The sequence below is a fragment of the Zootermopsis nevadensis genome, unplaced genomic scaffold (genome assembly GCF_977971745.1).
Source record: "Zootermopsis nevadensis isolate Lab colony 2312 unplaced genomic scaffold, Znev_1.0 Znev_ptg000001l, whole genome shotgun sequence".
In the NCBI taxonomy this organism is placed as follows: Eukaryota; Metazoa; Arthropoda; class Insecta; order Blattodea; family Termopsidae; genus Zootermopsis; species Zootermopsis nevadensis.
In genome coordinates this window covers 7,245,525-7,261,811 of record NW_028259133.1, presented here as the reverse complement: position 1 = coordinate 7,261,811, position 16,287 = coordinate 7,245,525, and the positions used below count along the sequence as shown (strand labels likewise).

General features: G+C 37.0%; 2 protein-coding genes across 5 annotated transcripts in view; one reads left to right on the top strand and one right to left on the bottom strand.

Annotated features, from left to right (window-relative positions):
- LOC147875187 (uncharacterized) overlaps positions 1-1,853 on the top strand; it is a 107,818-nt gene extending 105,965 nt beyond the window's left edge. The window contains exon 3 of the mRNA XM_087342337.1: positions 1,729-1,853. Within this exon, the coding sequence (XP_087198463.1) occupies positions 1,729-1,736 (8 nt within the window). The 3' untranslated portion in view covers positions 1,737-1,853. The remainder of the gene's footprint in view (positions 1-1,728) is intronic.
- LOC110831826 (uncharacterized) lies at positions 662-15,734 on the bottom strand. Of its 4 annotated transcripts, none has more exons than XM_087342352.1 (4): positions 15,239-15,734; positions 9,866-10,018; positions 3,749-3,865; positions 662-3,166 (listed from the first exon to the last, which is right to left on the bottom strand). In XM_087342352.1, the coding sequence occupies exons 1-4, from the start codon at positions 15,251-15,253 to the stop codon at positions 2,489-2,491; spliced, it is 963 nt and encodes a 320-aa protein (XP_087198478.1). In that variant the 5' UTR covers positions 15,254-15,734; the 3' UTR covers positions 662-2,488. The 4 variants fall into 4 exon arrangements, with proteins under 4 accessions (XP_087198478.1, XP_021923961.1, XP_021923945.1 ...); XM_022068269.2 differs by lacking the exon at positions 15,239-15,734 and adding an exon at positions 12,455-12,542; XM_022068253.2 differs by lacking the exon at positions 15,239-15,734 and adding an exon at positions 12,048-12,445.
- Between the last annotated feature and the right edge of the window lie 553 nt (positions 15,735-16,287).

Below are 16,287 nucleotides of genomic sequence, written 5' to 3'. Positions count from 1 at the left end.
ATTGGGCAGAGAATTTTTCCTCTAGCCTCTGCATCCAGACCAGCTCTGGGGCCTACCTAGCCTCCTATCCAACGGGAACCGGGGTCCTTTCCTGGGGATAAAGCTTGGCTGGGGCATGATGATGACCACTCACTCCATTTAGTGCCGAGGTCAGGAAAGAGTAGGAGTTATACCACCTCTCCCCCCAAGTGACCTACATGGCATGTAGCAGGATGGCTTTACTTTTCAGTCAACTGAGAAATGCACCTTATCCACCCTTATCCTGCTGTCATCTTTAATCCACCAACAATGTGTATGTAACCTATAGTTGTATGTGTAGTATGCAGCATGCATCTTATCAACCCAATCATGTCTCAACATGACATTTTCTAGAAATATACAAAGAACCACAAAATGTTTTTTCAATTAAATCTGTTTCCTCATAAATTAAGGTCATTAGTCAATGTCTAAATGTGTTGTGCTCCAAAATATGATGAGTGGCATACTAGGCCACAAAAGCCCAAGTTAAGATCTACAAATTGTCATGGAGTCACTCTCAACCAGAACTGTGAATTATGGCTAGTGAAGAATACAACAATAAACTTTCTAAGGGTAGTGCTTCATAAGAAGTGATATTAAAATTTGATCAACTTTTGAAAGAGAAGACAGCTGGAGAAAGAAATAATATCAGGAAGTTAACTTTATTTTATTATATTATTTACATCATTATACTTTAATGGTTTACATATTTATTTACATTCTAGTCATATTTATATGCTTTACATTAATTTAGAATAAGCATTAGGTCTTACTCAACTGCCAGAGTACGTAACCTTTAGTACTTACAAAAAATGTGTATGTTGATTGAGAGTTGTTCCTCCTTGTAGTGAGTTGGCTTATCATAAAAACCTTCAACCATTAAAGTGGCCTCAGAACTATACCTACATCATTCCTATTCAAAATTATACAACAAAGAGCAACTCCAAGGAAAGACCAAGCAAACATAAAGAGATCTACAAAAATTCCCCCAATTAGTAAAAATTCCAAAAGTGCTTTTAATATTTCTTGCTATTGAAAGAAAATAATTGAACTCTCTTTTCCCTACTGATAAAAAATCCCCTCCATAAGGGTGCAGTATAAAATTAAAAAAATTAAAAGCTTTCATCTCTGATGATTATAAATGTAGAAGTAGTAGTATTTGAGCCCTGAATAGTGGTCAGATGTTAGGAATGTTTAGTTTGCTGGTTTTGATTTTGTATAAAGCACCAAGTTCTTGAAAACTGTTAAATCAGAAGACTTGCCATAAGAATCTATGTTAATGTGGAGAAACTGATAGTTTTGATCACATACTGCCAACACAGAAGCAAAAAACAAATTGTTGTAATTACAGTAAAGAGAGCCACTGTCATTTATCTGTTGCCCTTATGCAGTTTGGAACAGTTAACTCTTTCTCAAAACCATCAGCTATTTCAAGCTAATGCTCTTCTGTAAAAGGAGGAAAGCAAGAATATTTCATAATCCACTACTCTGCGTCACAAAATGACACAATCAATCAATTATTATAGTCATTCCAAGTCTGTATTGAAAATGTAAATCCACCACTAAGCAGCTGGTAGCTGAATCATATTCTCCAATTACTACATTACATATACTTTATGCAATGCATAAGGGAGAATGAAGCAGGCCTAACTTAAATTAGTGAAAATAAAGTATGAACGTACTTCATAAACACTTCTGTTTCTTTTTCAGCCTCATGATTCCAACAAAGTGCACCAAGACTGACTCAGTTGTAAAATGAACCAGAAAGACAGAAGAAGGTTTAGGGCATGCAGTGGACAGAACAGATGGGAGAAAGGCTGAACGCAGAAGAAATTAATGCCCAACTTGGGACACACAAAAGATGCAGATCTGAAAATGACTCTTAAGATGAAGGAAAACCATTCACAGTTTTGTAAGAAAAATTGTTAAAATGATCAGCCAAAGAACGAGAAACAAACAACAAAGGTACACTGTTTATTCCTCCCTTATTTCCAGAATAAAAAAAAGTTTCCAGCACTTATAAAATTGAACATCAAAAGTGATTTATTAAATGTTTTTAAAACTGCTAGGTTCAACAAGCTGCTTTTCTGTACATGCACTGTTCCATTCTACCTCTTGCCCACCCATTTCAGCAATGTGGTTATTAGGCCATGACAAAGCTCTGAGCAGAGAAACTCATATTTCAGTCACACACTCAAATTCAGAATTTAGGTAACCAATTATAAAGCATTCCATCAGCATCACATTTTCTTCAATCCCTGAAACGTTGTTTGATCATCAATTAAATTGGTGAATAAAGTAGGATATCTACTAAAAGATGAATATTGAACCTTGTTTCCAGTTTTACACGCAACTGAGTGATTTGAAATGAGATGTGATACATCCAGTATCAACTCCTGAGCATTTCAGTTACAAACAGAAGTTATGTTTGGATGGAATTCAGATAAATTATGCTAAGGTAATAATATTATCACAAATCTTCTCTGTGGACAGATATATGTTTTGTAAGGGATACCTTCTGAGTGAATGCTCTCCTGCAAGTTGTGCACTGAAAGGGTTTTTCTCCTGTATGTAGTCTCTGATGTACTTTTAGGTTTCCTTTAAGTGAAAATGCTTTGTTACATACTTCGCACACATGAGGTTTTGCTCCTGTGTGTAACTTAAGGTGTGCTTTCAACCCACCCTCTCTTCCAAAACCTTTCCAACAAATGGGGCATGTGTATGGAGTTTCTCCGCCGTGTTTTGCAAGGTGCAGTTCCATTCGGTGCCTGTTAACATATGACACACTACATATGGGGCACCTGTATTGTACCACATTAGAATTATTTTTATACTGCAATATTTTGTGACTTCCATTTAAAAAATGTTCTGATATTGAGGTATCCTCTTCAAATGAACAGTTTATTTGTGTGATATCGCTTTTTTTGAAATCCATATTATTACTGTATGTAACTGTAACAGAATCCTGTTCCTGTGAATTAGGAACACAGCTATTGCTATCATGTAAGTTCACACACACCATTCCACTGCAGTGTGAGTTCTGGGTAAGTGCTGGTTTGCTACATCTGGAAAGCAGATTACTTGACTCAGAACTGCAACTGTCTGTGCCATAAAGACTATGGATTTCTTCTAGTCCAAGATCCAGAGGCTGTAATAAAAATAATATTTTGTGTATGAAACTTAACAAGTGGAAAATAACACTAAGAGATGTATTACTGACTACCTATGCAATTCCATGGTGCATAGGAATTTCTGAGAAGCTTATACATAGTCTCTCAGCTATCTTGTACCTTTTACAGAACCCTAAAGTTCATCACACTTTTTACAAAAGCAAATCAGAAGAGCATGCCCTTCCTCTGGTTACAAAATATATTCCTGTCTGAAGCATTATAAAATGCTAATCTTAAAAGGTATCCAGTCATATATTAATTCAAAATAAAATTAATATTTAAGGCATAAGGTAAAAGGACATGAAGATGCTGTTCTAAATGAATAAATTCCTACTTCCAGTTTTTCCAAAGAATTGCTAAGTAACAAAGCTTTGTAAGATTAACCTCAGATATAAGTTACAATACTTGTGAATTTTTAAATCTAAGTAACATGCTGCAAATCTGTGATAAACAAAAACATAATTTATTATAAACAACCAGTCATAAGACTAGATGCTTATACCGAGGCAGCAAAAAATATTCTCATTATTACATTTTAGAAGCATTTTTCCTTCACTTACATCTTGGTCTTCAAGGTTGACAGTTGAGGACAAGACAAGAAGTGGCTCAGCAGTGTTGTCAACATCATCATCATCAGTGTCAATTTGAATTTCTACTGGAACAGTTTTACTCTGAGACTGCAAGAAATAGAATCTCTTTAAGAAATACTTTATTCTGACATGAAAGGAAAGGTGTGTATAAAACCCAACTGACTGTGGTTCATACAAAACATTTATTAGTATTTAAAACAGTTTGAAAATATGAAAAACAGGACTGTCCCTATGAAAATGTGGGGTCCAGGGAGAATCTGCCTCTGTGGGGCCCTAAAATGTTTTATAGATCCCCTTCAAAAATTTAATAATCCCTCCCTCAGTTGTGTTTTTTTTTGTCATTCTCAGTATTATATTTTGTGATGTTGATGCATGGAACTAGAGCCACCATGCATGCAGGTATAACCCTATTATGTACGGTTTACAAAATATTTACCCATTTACTGCGGAAAAGACTGGAGGAAGATTATATAAAAATTATAGGGGAATACCAATCAGGCTTCCACGTTTGAAGGTCGACTATAGATCAAATCTATACGGTGAAAGGTATAGCCGAAATTTTTTTTTTGAATTTTCTCTCAATCTTTATCATCTATTTATTGATTTTCGAACGGCATATGATAGCATAAGTAGAGAAGGACTCTATAAAATCATGGCTGAACAAGGGATACATCCAAAGATGATACGACTGGTCAAAATGACTATGTCTGGCTCCAAGACCCGGGTTAAGGTCTGTGGCGGTATGACTGATCTATTTGAAATTGGATCGGGACTTAAACAAGGGGATGGTCTAGCACCAATGCTCTTTAATCTTGCTCTGCACTGGGTTGTTAAACAAACCAAGGTGGATCTCAATAGCACATTATTATATAAGAATGCCCAAATAGTAGGATATGCCGATGATCTTGATATAATGGGTCGAACGCTACCAGCATTAGAAGGAATATAATAAGGATCTGGAATTAGGAGCTGCTAAAGTAGGGTTACGTGTTAATGAAAGGAAGACTAAATGGATGATACAAAGTAGAGATAGACAAAGAATAATGATCCAGCCTAACATGACATTGGAGATATTCCAAGAAGTACAAGAATTTAAATATCTTGGAACAATCCTGACAAGTAATAATGATGAGTTGACTGAAGTACAAAGTAGAATAACAGCAGCAAATAAAATATATTTTGCGTTAAAAGGGATTATGAAATCTAATTGTGTACATAAAAGCAGTAAAATAAGGATATATAAGACCATCATCAGGAGTATCCTCTGCTATGCAAGTGAGCTCTGGACACTGACAAAGAAAACAGAAATGATGCTGGGCGCACTTGAAAGAAAGATTTTGAGAAGAATCTTTGGACCAGTACAGGAAAACTCAAAGTGGAGGATACGCTACAATCATGAGCTATATAGACTATATAAAAGTGATGATATAGTAACTCACATTAAACTGAGAAGGTTGGAATGGGCTGGACATGTCTACAGGATGGAAGAGTATAGGATACCCAAAAAAATATTGGAAGGAACAATATATGGGAGAAGGCCAGTGGGAAGACCTAAAGGTAGAAGGCTGGATGCAGTGACGACTGACTCCAGAAATCTCCTTGGAACAGCAGCTTGGAGAAGGATAGCGTTGGATAGAGAGAATTGGAGGAAGAAGATAGAGGAGGTTAGGGCTCGATTTTGGGCTGTTACGCCATAGTAGTAGTAGTAGTAGTAGATGTTGATGCATGGCACCTCCGAAGCAGTGAAACCATGGGCAGCTTCCCAACTCATTCACTCCAGAAATAGCTATGTTAAAGAGGACTCTGAATCACAACATAAGAAACTATGATAGAGCACATGCAAATGCGGTACATATGGGGTATTTGGAAAACATGTAAACAGTTTAAAATGTGCACCACTATAGAATAACTAGTGGGAAAAGTAAAATATGTTACCACTGGATGTGGGGATGTCAGGAGTTTGGAGTTCAGTAAACAGTGTGTTCTGTGCATGATGGTGTAGAGCGTGGAGGAGCATGTGTTTATTGTCAGAACATTTTACCAAATGAGCAGATTTGTGAGAGTCAAAGAAAAGTTTGGAGCAATTTCAACATGTGGCAGGCACTAACAAGATCTGCAGTCATCTGTCTGGTACAAGTATGTATAAACTGGCAGTGTTTGTGACAACAAGAAAGATAAGAAGGGAAGGCACAGGTCATGGAAAACAGTATGCTCGTGTATGTGAAACATTGTTCTGGACTCTGAGAAAAAGTTCTCTGTCACTGGTATCAAATGCACATTAACATACACCATTATGCAATGGGATATGCCATTGTTTCCTTACAAAAACCAAGTGGTACAGAGCAGACAACAAGCAAAGAAGTGTGATATGTTTAGACTTCTTACAGTTTTTGAGCAATATGTTACCACTTTAGGCTGCTTGTGGTTTAGACTATTCCCACCTCAATGGATTCATGAACAAGGTTTTGGGCCCCTGAAGATTCTAACATAGTCATGGTGACATCACTTCCTCCTGAAAAATGTTCCATGTGGTGTGCAATCAACAAGGGAGGGCTTATTGGACTGCAAGCAGCCAGTGGTACCTGCAGCAACTGCAAAATAAGGTCATTTTAGTCATTCAAGGAGCAGGGTATGTGAATACAACGTTTTTGCAGCAGGATGGTACATGCCCATATACAGCAAATGTTGTCTTGGAGTCCTGCATGACGTGTTGCAGGTGGTCCTGGCCACCATGTTCACTGGATATGAATCCTTGTGAATATTTCCTAAAAGATCATGTGTACCACACTGACCACATATGTTTCTTGGAGTTGCAAGCTGTTGCTGAAGATATCACAGGTCACATGTTGTGATACAGTTGACAACTTTGCGATTTATTTACAGTGAGTCCATGAGGTCAAAGGACATCATATTGAACATGTTCACATAAACACCACATGAACACGAACTCTTCATGAAACTAAGCCTGCATTAATGTATAATAAGCTTCTGTACCCTAGAAAAGTATGAATATAAGGTTCATCAACACTGCAGCATGTTTTTCTGAGTACAGTATTACAGTTCCAATGTAATTAAATTTGTGGAACAAAATATTTGGCCTTTCTTAAACTGAGTTTTCAACTGGTTTTATTATTCAGTTTCTTTACACTGTACTTATAATTGTATTCTCCTTCCATGTATGTAACAATAAAAATATAATTGCAAATTTATATGAATATTTCAGAGAATAACATAACATAACATTACTACAATAAAGAAAATAACACACTAGATATCATAAACTCCCTCTCTTTCAAAACTCTTAGATGCTTTTTCACTTACACAAACTATCACAGAGATGCATTTCATGTAACATATTGTTTGAGGGAGATGGAGCAAGGTATTATCCTTATTTTCATCTGTAAACTCCTTACATAAATTTGAGTAAAATGAGATTTGAGGTTCTCACAGTGATAAGTATGAAGAAGGCTGTCTGCATGGTGCTATATCCCAGAAGACAGCCATCTTCAAATTGAGATATTCAGTTTATTTGATGTATAATTAAAACTGAATGCTGCTACTGAAGTTAATAATGTTCACGCATTAGTTGCACGTAGTACATAAAATGAATGCATAATTGGGATGTGATGGCACAATTCATCACCATATTCACTCCACGCATTTTGGTAAATTTTGAGTTAAAAGTTGCCAAGCAAATTTAATTTTTGTCCTTATCTGTCTGATTTATGTTAAATTCAAGCTGAACTTTATAAAATTTCTCATCATGCAAAAAACTGATATAAGATATAAAATAGTAGAAAGTGGTGCTTGAACCAAATGAACAGTGTATCCCTGTTAGCAAAAGGAACTGTCCAAATTCATTATTATTAAAACTTAATAATTAAAAATGACTTTATTAAGATATGTAACTCTTTATTTGAAACAGTTTTCTATATTACATATTTATTTTGTGACACAAGGAAAAATAACTTTATACAGATAATATTGCCAAAAATTACCAAACAATAGACAGTATGTCTTTATGCAATGCTCATGATGAAATACCACAAAGTCTGTCCCAGACTGGTTCTGAAGTGATTGATAGAGGTGCAGATAGCACATCTGGAAGTCAGCAGAAATTATCTGCAGGAGTGTTGTGATGAAATATAAGCTTTTCTGAATTTCACAGTAGCTGGTGGTGACAGCTCAGCCCACCACTGTGAGGGTACGAAATAAACAGTGCAGTGGCTGCACAAATTCTCTCAGGTTGCTAACAGATTGAAATTACAACAGAGAAAGTGATGTTAAAAATTTTCTGAGATTCCAGTAGCCCTGTATTAGTTTATTTTCAAGACAGAGGAACAAGTCACTGGCGTTAAATAAAGTGACATGCCGCATAACAAACTGATGCCAGCAAAACCATCAGCAATATGAAATTTGATAAAAATAATATTATTTATCCTTCAATCTACATAACTTTATTCAATATAGTATATCAAGGCAATATGTTTCTACCTTTTACAGTCATCTTCAGGCCTACTTTATATGAATCGGCCCTACAGTACTAATCACAAACCATGCATGAGTAATAAATCCAAAAGTGGATCAATTTTTAATCCTCCAACATCCATCATACAGTCCTGGCTTTACACCATCCAATTTTAATAATTCTGGGACACTGAATTAGTACTGTTAAGTTAGAACAGAGAAACAGTGCAAGACTGTGACAGCATGTATTACTATGCTGTCAATACCCCTGTAGGCACTCATTACAGTGAAAATGATTAATGATGCTATGACAGAATTTTGTCATACTTAGCATGAAATTAGTGGTGCATTAAATAACACTTGGTAAATTACATTATTTTCACAAATGATATTCACTTTGAATAAAATTATGTTTCAAAAGTGCTTTACATTCATAATATATTAAGTCAAATGCAGGCCTACTTGCAAAAGAACTCTCAGCTAATGTACATAGGATTGCATTTAACCTTTCACTGTCCCAATGCAAATCTTTTGTCTGGTTACAGAGCATCTTATAATACAAGTAGCTGTTGGCTATGATTAAAAGAACTTGTGCTCTTCTTCTGTGGCAAGTATCAGAGCAATAAATACAACAGTAATTTTGCAACATTTAATGCTACTAGTTTAAAGTTGTTGTCAACAGGCAGTAATCTTTATGTGTTGGTAGAATTGCATATTCTATTTCAGTAATTGTACCATGGGCATGCAACATGTGGGGTAAGAGAACTTCATTAAGTTTAAACTAAAAATTTGTGTGTCATAACCTACTATAAATCTCACAGTGAGGCACAAATAGTTCATATGGATGTGCTTTTTAACATTTTGCAAAATAGTGACCTGGGAGAATATACTATTTACAGGGAAACATTACCATGAAAGAGTTAATATCGACAGTTTGATGAGCAGATGACACAGTTCACCTGATAAATTTAAGTTGTTATTATAAAACATGATGACAAACACAGTAGAATTATTTAACAGAAGCAATGTGTCAGCAGACAAGTTAAATTCATATTTATCCACTGCTGTGCCATTTGATACATGGTATTTTGCCATTACTGATGAGTTAATTATTTGTTAAATAGCACATTTTAGCATATCAAGTAAGGTGCCAACCTAACATCAACATTTACTGCATCCTGCTGTCTGTGGCTGTTAATCATAACACAAACCATTCTAATGTAATTATCCTCATATAGCATTTCAATTGTTCTCTCCGTCCAAATCTTTTTATTTAAATAAGTTGCATCAACCCATCCACATTCCAAGTACTGGTAGTACTTACTTAAATATAACTGTCTTATAGAATGTTGCACCATAGAAACTGACCAATGTTTCAGAAGTGCTTACTGCCACTATCGACAGGGCAATGAGGTGCAACATCCCAAAAGACAGTTATCTTCATACTCACTGTAGTGAGAACCTGAAATCTGACTTAGTATCTATATGTATGAAACCAGAAAAGTAATGAAAATTGTGGTAGCATCAAGAAAGTCCAACTATTTCCTTTAGATCTTTTTATTTTATTACTGAACACTGCAGTCTACAATATCGTCATTTTGTTTCTGTATTGGTACATACAATGACTGAAGATGTGTTGACAGGTTGCGCCTTTTGAAGGTGCCTGCGGAGTATGGTGTCTGTGTGTTCACATTTTGTCTTGAACTTATAAGCTGCTTTCAGCTGATGTACACAGTGTTTGCATATGTGGTTTGGCAAGCCATCGTCCAGTAACTGAAATTACAATGGTAAGATTTAATATATTATAATGGAAATAATGTTACTATCTAGCACATAAAGTGGTGAGCATACTGCATAATAACAGATGTAGACTGCATTATATAACTGCTAACCACCTTGCTGTCCTCAAATGCACAATATGTGAATTTGTAAACATTGATGAATCACTGTCCTGTGTGTCTTCAGTTCACTCCACCTCCAACTGAAATGTCTGTGGCTGTGATTGGATTCAACAGTTTTATAGACAAAAGATGCAGTGTTTCAGTAATGAGAAAGAGTTCCTGATTTTTGTACAGAAGAGTCAGCCTCAGTGGACTAGTGGTTAGCGTGCTCGCTTCTGGACCCAAGGTTTGTGGGTTCATAACTGGCTGAAGTCAATGGATTTTTAAGGGTGATAAAAAAACGTAGCACAACTTCCTTTGGAGGGGAAGTAAAGCCGGCGGTCCCATGTTGTAGATTTATGGCTTGTAAAAGAACCTTATGAGCATGAACAAGATGTTTTGTAAGCAAAATTTAGCGGCCATTTCTCACCCAAGTCTCTCATGATTCACTACTAGATGGCTCTAGCAGACAAATCAGGATTGAGTAGAAATTATGCAGAGGCAGTGGGCTTGTCACTCACTACTCACAAATGCACTCTTCAAAGACACAGAAACCTCCCACATGGAAGGAGGCCAAGGCTCGACTTCGGGCTGTTGCGCCATAGAAGAATGTACAGAAGAGAAAACAGTAAATACCTGAACACTACCACATTAAAATTTAAAATTATGCCAGCTTCTTGTGTATTTTTAGGCATATATTTAAAAAACACAAATACTTTAAATGAGCCTATTAACTATAGACCTGCAGTGCTGAAAAACATTTTTTTATGCAACTGGTGTTCCACCACAAAGCTACAAGTGTGTGCAACAACTTTTTTATAAGACATTGTATATTCACATATTACAGTTGGAAAAAGGTAATATCTTATCTTTCATAGATAGAATTTGTAATATATAACCACACACATATCTCGCTCTCTCTCACACATACAGGTTTATCAACTGGTTTATTTAACAGTTTTCATTCTCATATGCCTGCATTCTTACAGGGCAAGGATTTACACGTAACACATGATTTGCCAAAATCCAACATTATCAGTAATGAAGTCGCCAAGGCAAACTTGTATGGATGAAAATGCCAAGGTAATTTCTGCACAAGTCTGGTATCCTGGAGAATTTTCTGTTCATGGTACAAAAGTGTGGTGTAATGGTAGAATCAAACCGTAATTTACAACTTTGCTGGATAATGCAAGATGTTCTTTATATTTGTTTCTTTTGCTAAATTGTCAAGACTTTTATGGTGAGGACATTACTATTTCACAAACATGATTTTGAATATTATTTGAATTCTTACAAGATAAGCAAATTTTGGGGTAATTATAATTTGAGGAAATATGAAGATAAACGGTATTCAGCCTGAGGAACAAAGGCATTACCATTCCAGTATGTAGTAAATTCCAAGATACTCTAGTAAAACAGTAAGCCTATGTGAGATTTTAGGTTCTCACAGTGGCAAGTATGAAGACGGCTGATTTCTGGGTAGTTGAGCCATGTAGTTCGGCAGAAGTTTATCTTATATATTTCAAAGATACTTGCTGTCTCTATCATTACCATGAATATGTAGGCAGCAAGTTCCTCTGAAACGTTGGTAAATTTCCACCTGACTACATGGCACAGTAACCCAGAAGACAGCCATCTTTGTCCCCTGGGTTGATATGCCATGTAGCCTGGTGCTTGCTGCTTTCATTATCGCCCTGATGATGGAGGTAGCACCTCACCTTCGAAACGTCGGTAACTTCTACATGACTACAGTGTGCAACAACCCAGAAGACAATCATCTGTAAGTTTATGCTTTATTCGCACTGCAATATTTACCATTTCTTTCCATGCATATCTCGTTCGGTTGAAACACGGAATAATGGGACTCGTAAAAAACACTACATAACGCGGCACAATGTTCCACATTAACACCATAACCTCACCTTTAGGTTTGGCAGCAATGCATATGCTTTCAGTATCATTGCTGCATCTTTAAATATGTCCAGCATTGGGCCATCCTTCGCCATACAGAAACGACAGATACTACTGAAATCCATATTCTTATGCCATAATATATTTCTTTACATGTATACGAAAATAGCACTAATGTAAATGTAGATGAATTGATATATTTTCAACACGGCCCCATAGAGCGTTTCAGCGAAGGTATTCCATACTCAGAGTCATGCATATCTAAAATAATTTACTGTTATAAATGAATAACATTATGTTGTATTTCGTCTGTAGAAGATGTGCGACATATTCCAGTGCGCGTTAAACTTCCACATATTTCCTGGAAAAAGTGCATAAAATTAATGGTTATGCTTCTTTTCCCCCCGTATGTTGTTACCATTTTCAGATGGTTCCGTGTTATGAGCCGCATCAATCAGTTCCGTAACCAAACTGGTTTCTTTAAGTAGATCATAATATTATCATACCGTCTATGCCTTGGACTTCCAAGCAGTTTCTTCCTCTCGGACCTTGCAACAAAATTTGTTGATACTATTCCCATCTTCTCCATGTGTGCAACACATTGTACTTATTTCATGCTCCTTGATTTCATTGTCCTAATAATGTTTGGCAACAGTAAAGTAAAGCTGTCCCACAAGACACTTAGGGGTAGAGGTAGTACAGCTCCTACTTATTCTTAACCTCGGCAGTATAGTGGTGTGAGTGGTTACAGTCACGCCTCGGCCACGCTTTACCGCCAAGAAAGGACCCCGGTACCCATTGGATAGGTGGCTGGGTGGGCCCCAAAGCCGGTCTGGACGAAGAGGCTAGAGGAAAAAAAAATTTCTCTGCCCCCGTCGGGGATCGAACCCCGGCCATCCAGTCTGTAGTCAGTAATTTTCCTGACTGAACTACCCCAGCTCTAATAATGTTTGGGCGAAGTTCTCGTCCAGCATCCTGTTTCTTCATTACTGTTAAGAAGAAATTGGGCCCAAACTATTTGTTTGGACACTAATTCTGAGAGAAGTTTTATAATTGAAAATGTTTAGAGAAAGCAACATCCAGGTACACTGCCCTATACAAAGAGATACAATTCAGGTAGAGGTGGATGAATTCCTTATGAAGTAGGAATCTCCAGCACAACCTTAATGTTAAAGGCGCCTTCAAATTCAACAGCAAACTCTCCTGCCAACTCTACAGCCCAATCTCCAGACAAGATCCCACCCTACATCCTTTTCTCTGACTAATGCAACTGTGACCCTTCGAAATTCATAATTCACATCCAGTAAGATAAATGGAAGATTTTAAGTGAGTGGCTACTGTACAGTAAAATATGTATAATAATTTTTGTTTGTGTACTATTGATATTTCAGTTTTTTTGTACTGCCTTTTTAATAGGTTCCAGCAGCTGTTGAGTCAGTGAAGTAAAATAATAAAAGTTGAACTTAATTATTAATGATTAATTAACACTTCACTTTGGCTCGATTTTGGGCTGTTACGCCATAGTAGTAGTAGTAGTAGTAATTAACACTAGTAAGTAGCAATTGATTTTTTTATTCAAGAGGGAAGTTGGCAATATTTCTTAGTTGGCCTACAGCCCAATATCAAATGTAACCATTTGGAAATATGATCCCCGAATCTTGACCTTTACAGGAAACGAATCGGGGTCTAGCAATATCTGCCACACACAGGTCCCAGGCAGGTTCGCGTCTTTTTATTAAGGAGCCTCAAAACGCCTACCATTAATTTCACAATATCGGATTTGCGCAGTTATAACTGATGGCGTAGGAGGAATATTGAAGGTTTGCCCATTGATATAAGAAACGCTGGGTCTATCTTCATGGCGGACACCACAAGAACAAGGGAGTTCCGCTCAGTATTTGAGGTGCTATTACGATTGTAAATTTCAGAACTAAATAATTTAAACACAAATTTTTTGGATGTTCTCCATCGTCTAATAAAATAATAAAATTGAACCTACTTTGTTGGGCCCAATCGATAGAATTACCGAAACGTCGTTCAATTTTATTATTTTATTAGACAATGGAAAACACCCAAAAACTTTTTATTTAAATAACGCACTATCGTTACAAATGAGCCGGGATAGCTCAGTCAGTGTAGTGACTAGCTACGGGTTCTGCGATCGGGGTTCGATCCCCGACGGGAGCAGAGGATTTTTCCTCTAGCCTCTGCGTCCAGACTGGCTCTGGGGCCCACCCAGCCTCCTGTCCAATGGGTGCCGGGATCCTTTCCCGGGGGTAAAGCACGGCCGGGGCGTGATGCTGACCGCACACCCCATCTGATGCCGAGGTCAAGAAAGAGAGGAGCTATACTTCCGTTCCCCCCCACGTCCCTACTTAAGCATACAGCGGGACGCTTTACTGTACCATTGTCACAAAAATTTTAGATTTGAGTTTAAATAATTTCCTAGATATCAAAGAGTGTTGAGTAGCAGAAAGTCTTTAGTTAGTTGCGTTGGAATTTTTCATGACAGTGTTTTCTATAATCCTCGTTCGCCTGGTCGCTGCGACCGTGGGTTCGAGTCCCACTCAAGGCATGGATGTTTGTCCGTCCTCCTCTTCCAGCCTGGTGGGTTAAGACTGGCCACGGTAGACAAGACGAAACCACCGTGGTATCTTCGCTAGTAAATCCCCGTATGGGGTGCCAACCAATCCTGGGATTGACGACAAAAAAAGAAGAAAAACTTAACTGTTTACCACTTGTTGTTCCTACAAATAAGTACTTTGCAGCCTTTTGTATCTACGTATTGTTCATGATACTACACAGATAATTTAATATACTGTACCTGGTCTTCAAATTGCGAAGATTTTCGGCAGTTGTATTGTTTATTGCAGAATCCACAAGCTGTGTCTTTAGCGCTAACCTCCTCAGCATCATCTTCTCAGGATGGCTCAAAGGCCAAACTTCTGCTGGTCCAACATTTTAATAATGTAGTTTAAATAATTAATGTTTTAAAAATTTCCAAAGCAAGCCTATTCTCACGACTTGTTTTATTGATATATAATGACGGTTGCTATAACTAGCGATCTATTAATAATGGATTTGGCGCTCAGAATACCTGAGTACACTTTTACCTCAGTAACAATACCTATAAACTGCAATTATGTGCATCACTTCTAATATTAACACCTACAAATGTTTAAAACTCAGTGTTTTAGCTTACCTTAAAATACCACATTCAAAACAAAACGTGTTAATCAAACACCCACGTCTGCCCATGCACTGTCTTTTCTTCAACACGGTGACAAAGCTCCAGAGAAACACTATTATATGGCATCACCAACCACAGCGTTACCAGTGAAGCTGACAGGGAGGTTTAATTGAAAACAATTCTTCGCCCTCTGGTCCCATACACTCGAACTTATCCCTTCCACTTTCCTTGTTTCTCATCAGTTTTATCAGTATAAACTGCAGATTACGGTGCAGTCCAAGCAATCTTGAACATTTATAAATTTTTCGTGCTCAGATGTTTTATGGGGCACATAGAGAAATCTCGTTTGCACACTATTGGTCAATTAACTGTCCTTAAAATAGACACTTCCGTTGAATCATACTATTATGCAGGTCTTCTTTCGTAAAATTATAGTAATCTGGCCTATCTCACGATTAAAATATGCATTATAGTTTATCATTTTCACGTTAACATTTACTAAAAATTAAGTTTGTGTTTGAAAGAAGAATGTTTTTCACGTTTGTTTTCACTTGGCACTCCAGTACATCGCGTTTTTCTTGCAATCTGCGAGGTTCAGTTTTTTCAGCTAGTGTCTCTTTCGTTCCACTTTGAAAGTTAAATTGTGTTTAATAATGCTTCGTAGAGAGACTCGTGGAAAAGAAAAAGAATGATTTAGTCTGTCTTCATTACCCTTCCAAATGTTATCGGAACGCTATCTTTCGGATATGGCGACTCTCTTTACATAGCAGGCCTACTGTTTCTGTTCAAAAGAGGATGGAAAAAATCCGTGAGGATTGAGGTTAAGTCTGGAATCACCTTTTACTGATCAGAGACTATTGGACTTTTTTTTTCTAGCTTGTAAGAAATACACCTTACCACATCCATCTAGCTTTCCATAGAAATTACGCTGAAAGGAAACTTGTTTTCATTCAATCAGAAACAGGTGAAATGAAGTCAAAGAACTTACTTTCGAGCATATTTGGACTTGAGGAAATCTTATTAAAATACCGTCTTACTTGCTGTCTAGGAGTGGAAAAATG

Bases quoted from the DNA above. Each gene is read 5' to 3' on its own strand.
- LOC110831826 (XM_022068253.2), bottom strand. From the start codon at position 12,161: ATGGATTTCAGTAGTATCTGTCGTTTCTGTATGGCGAAGGATGGCCCA. The intron at 10,019-12,047 runs GTGAGGTTATGG...TTGTAATTTCAG, and splicing joins CATTGCTGCCAAACCTAAAG to TTACTGGACGATGGCTTGCC. The intron at 3,167-3,748 runs GTAAGTGAAGGA...TTTTTATTACAG, and splicing joins TCAACCTTGAAGACCAAGAT to CCTCTGGATCTTGGACTAGA.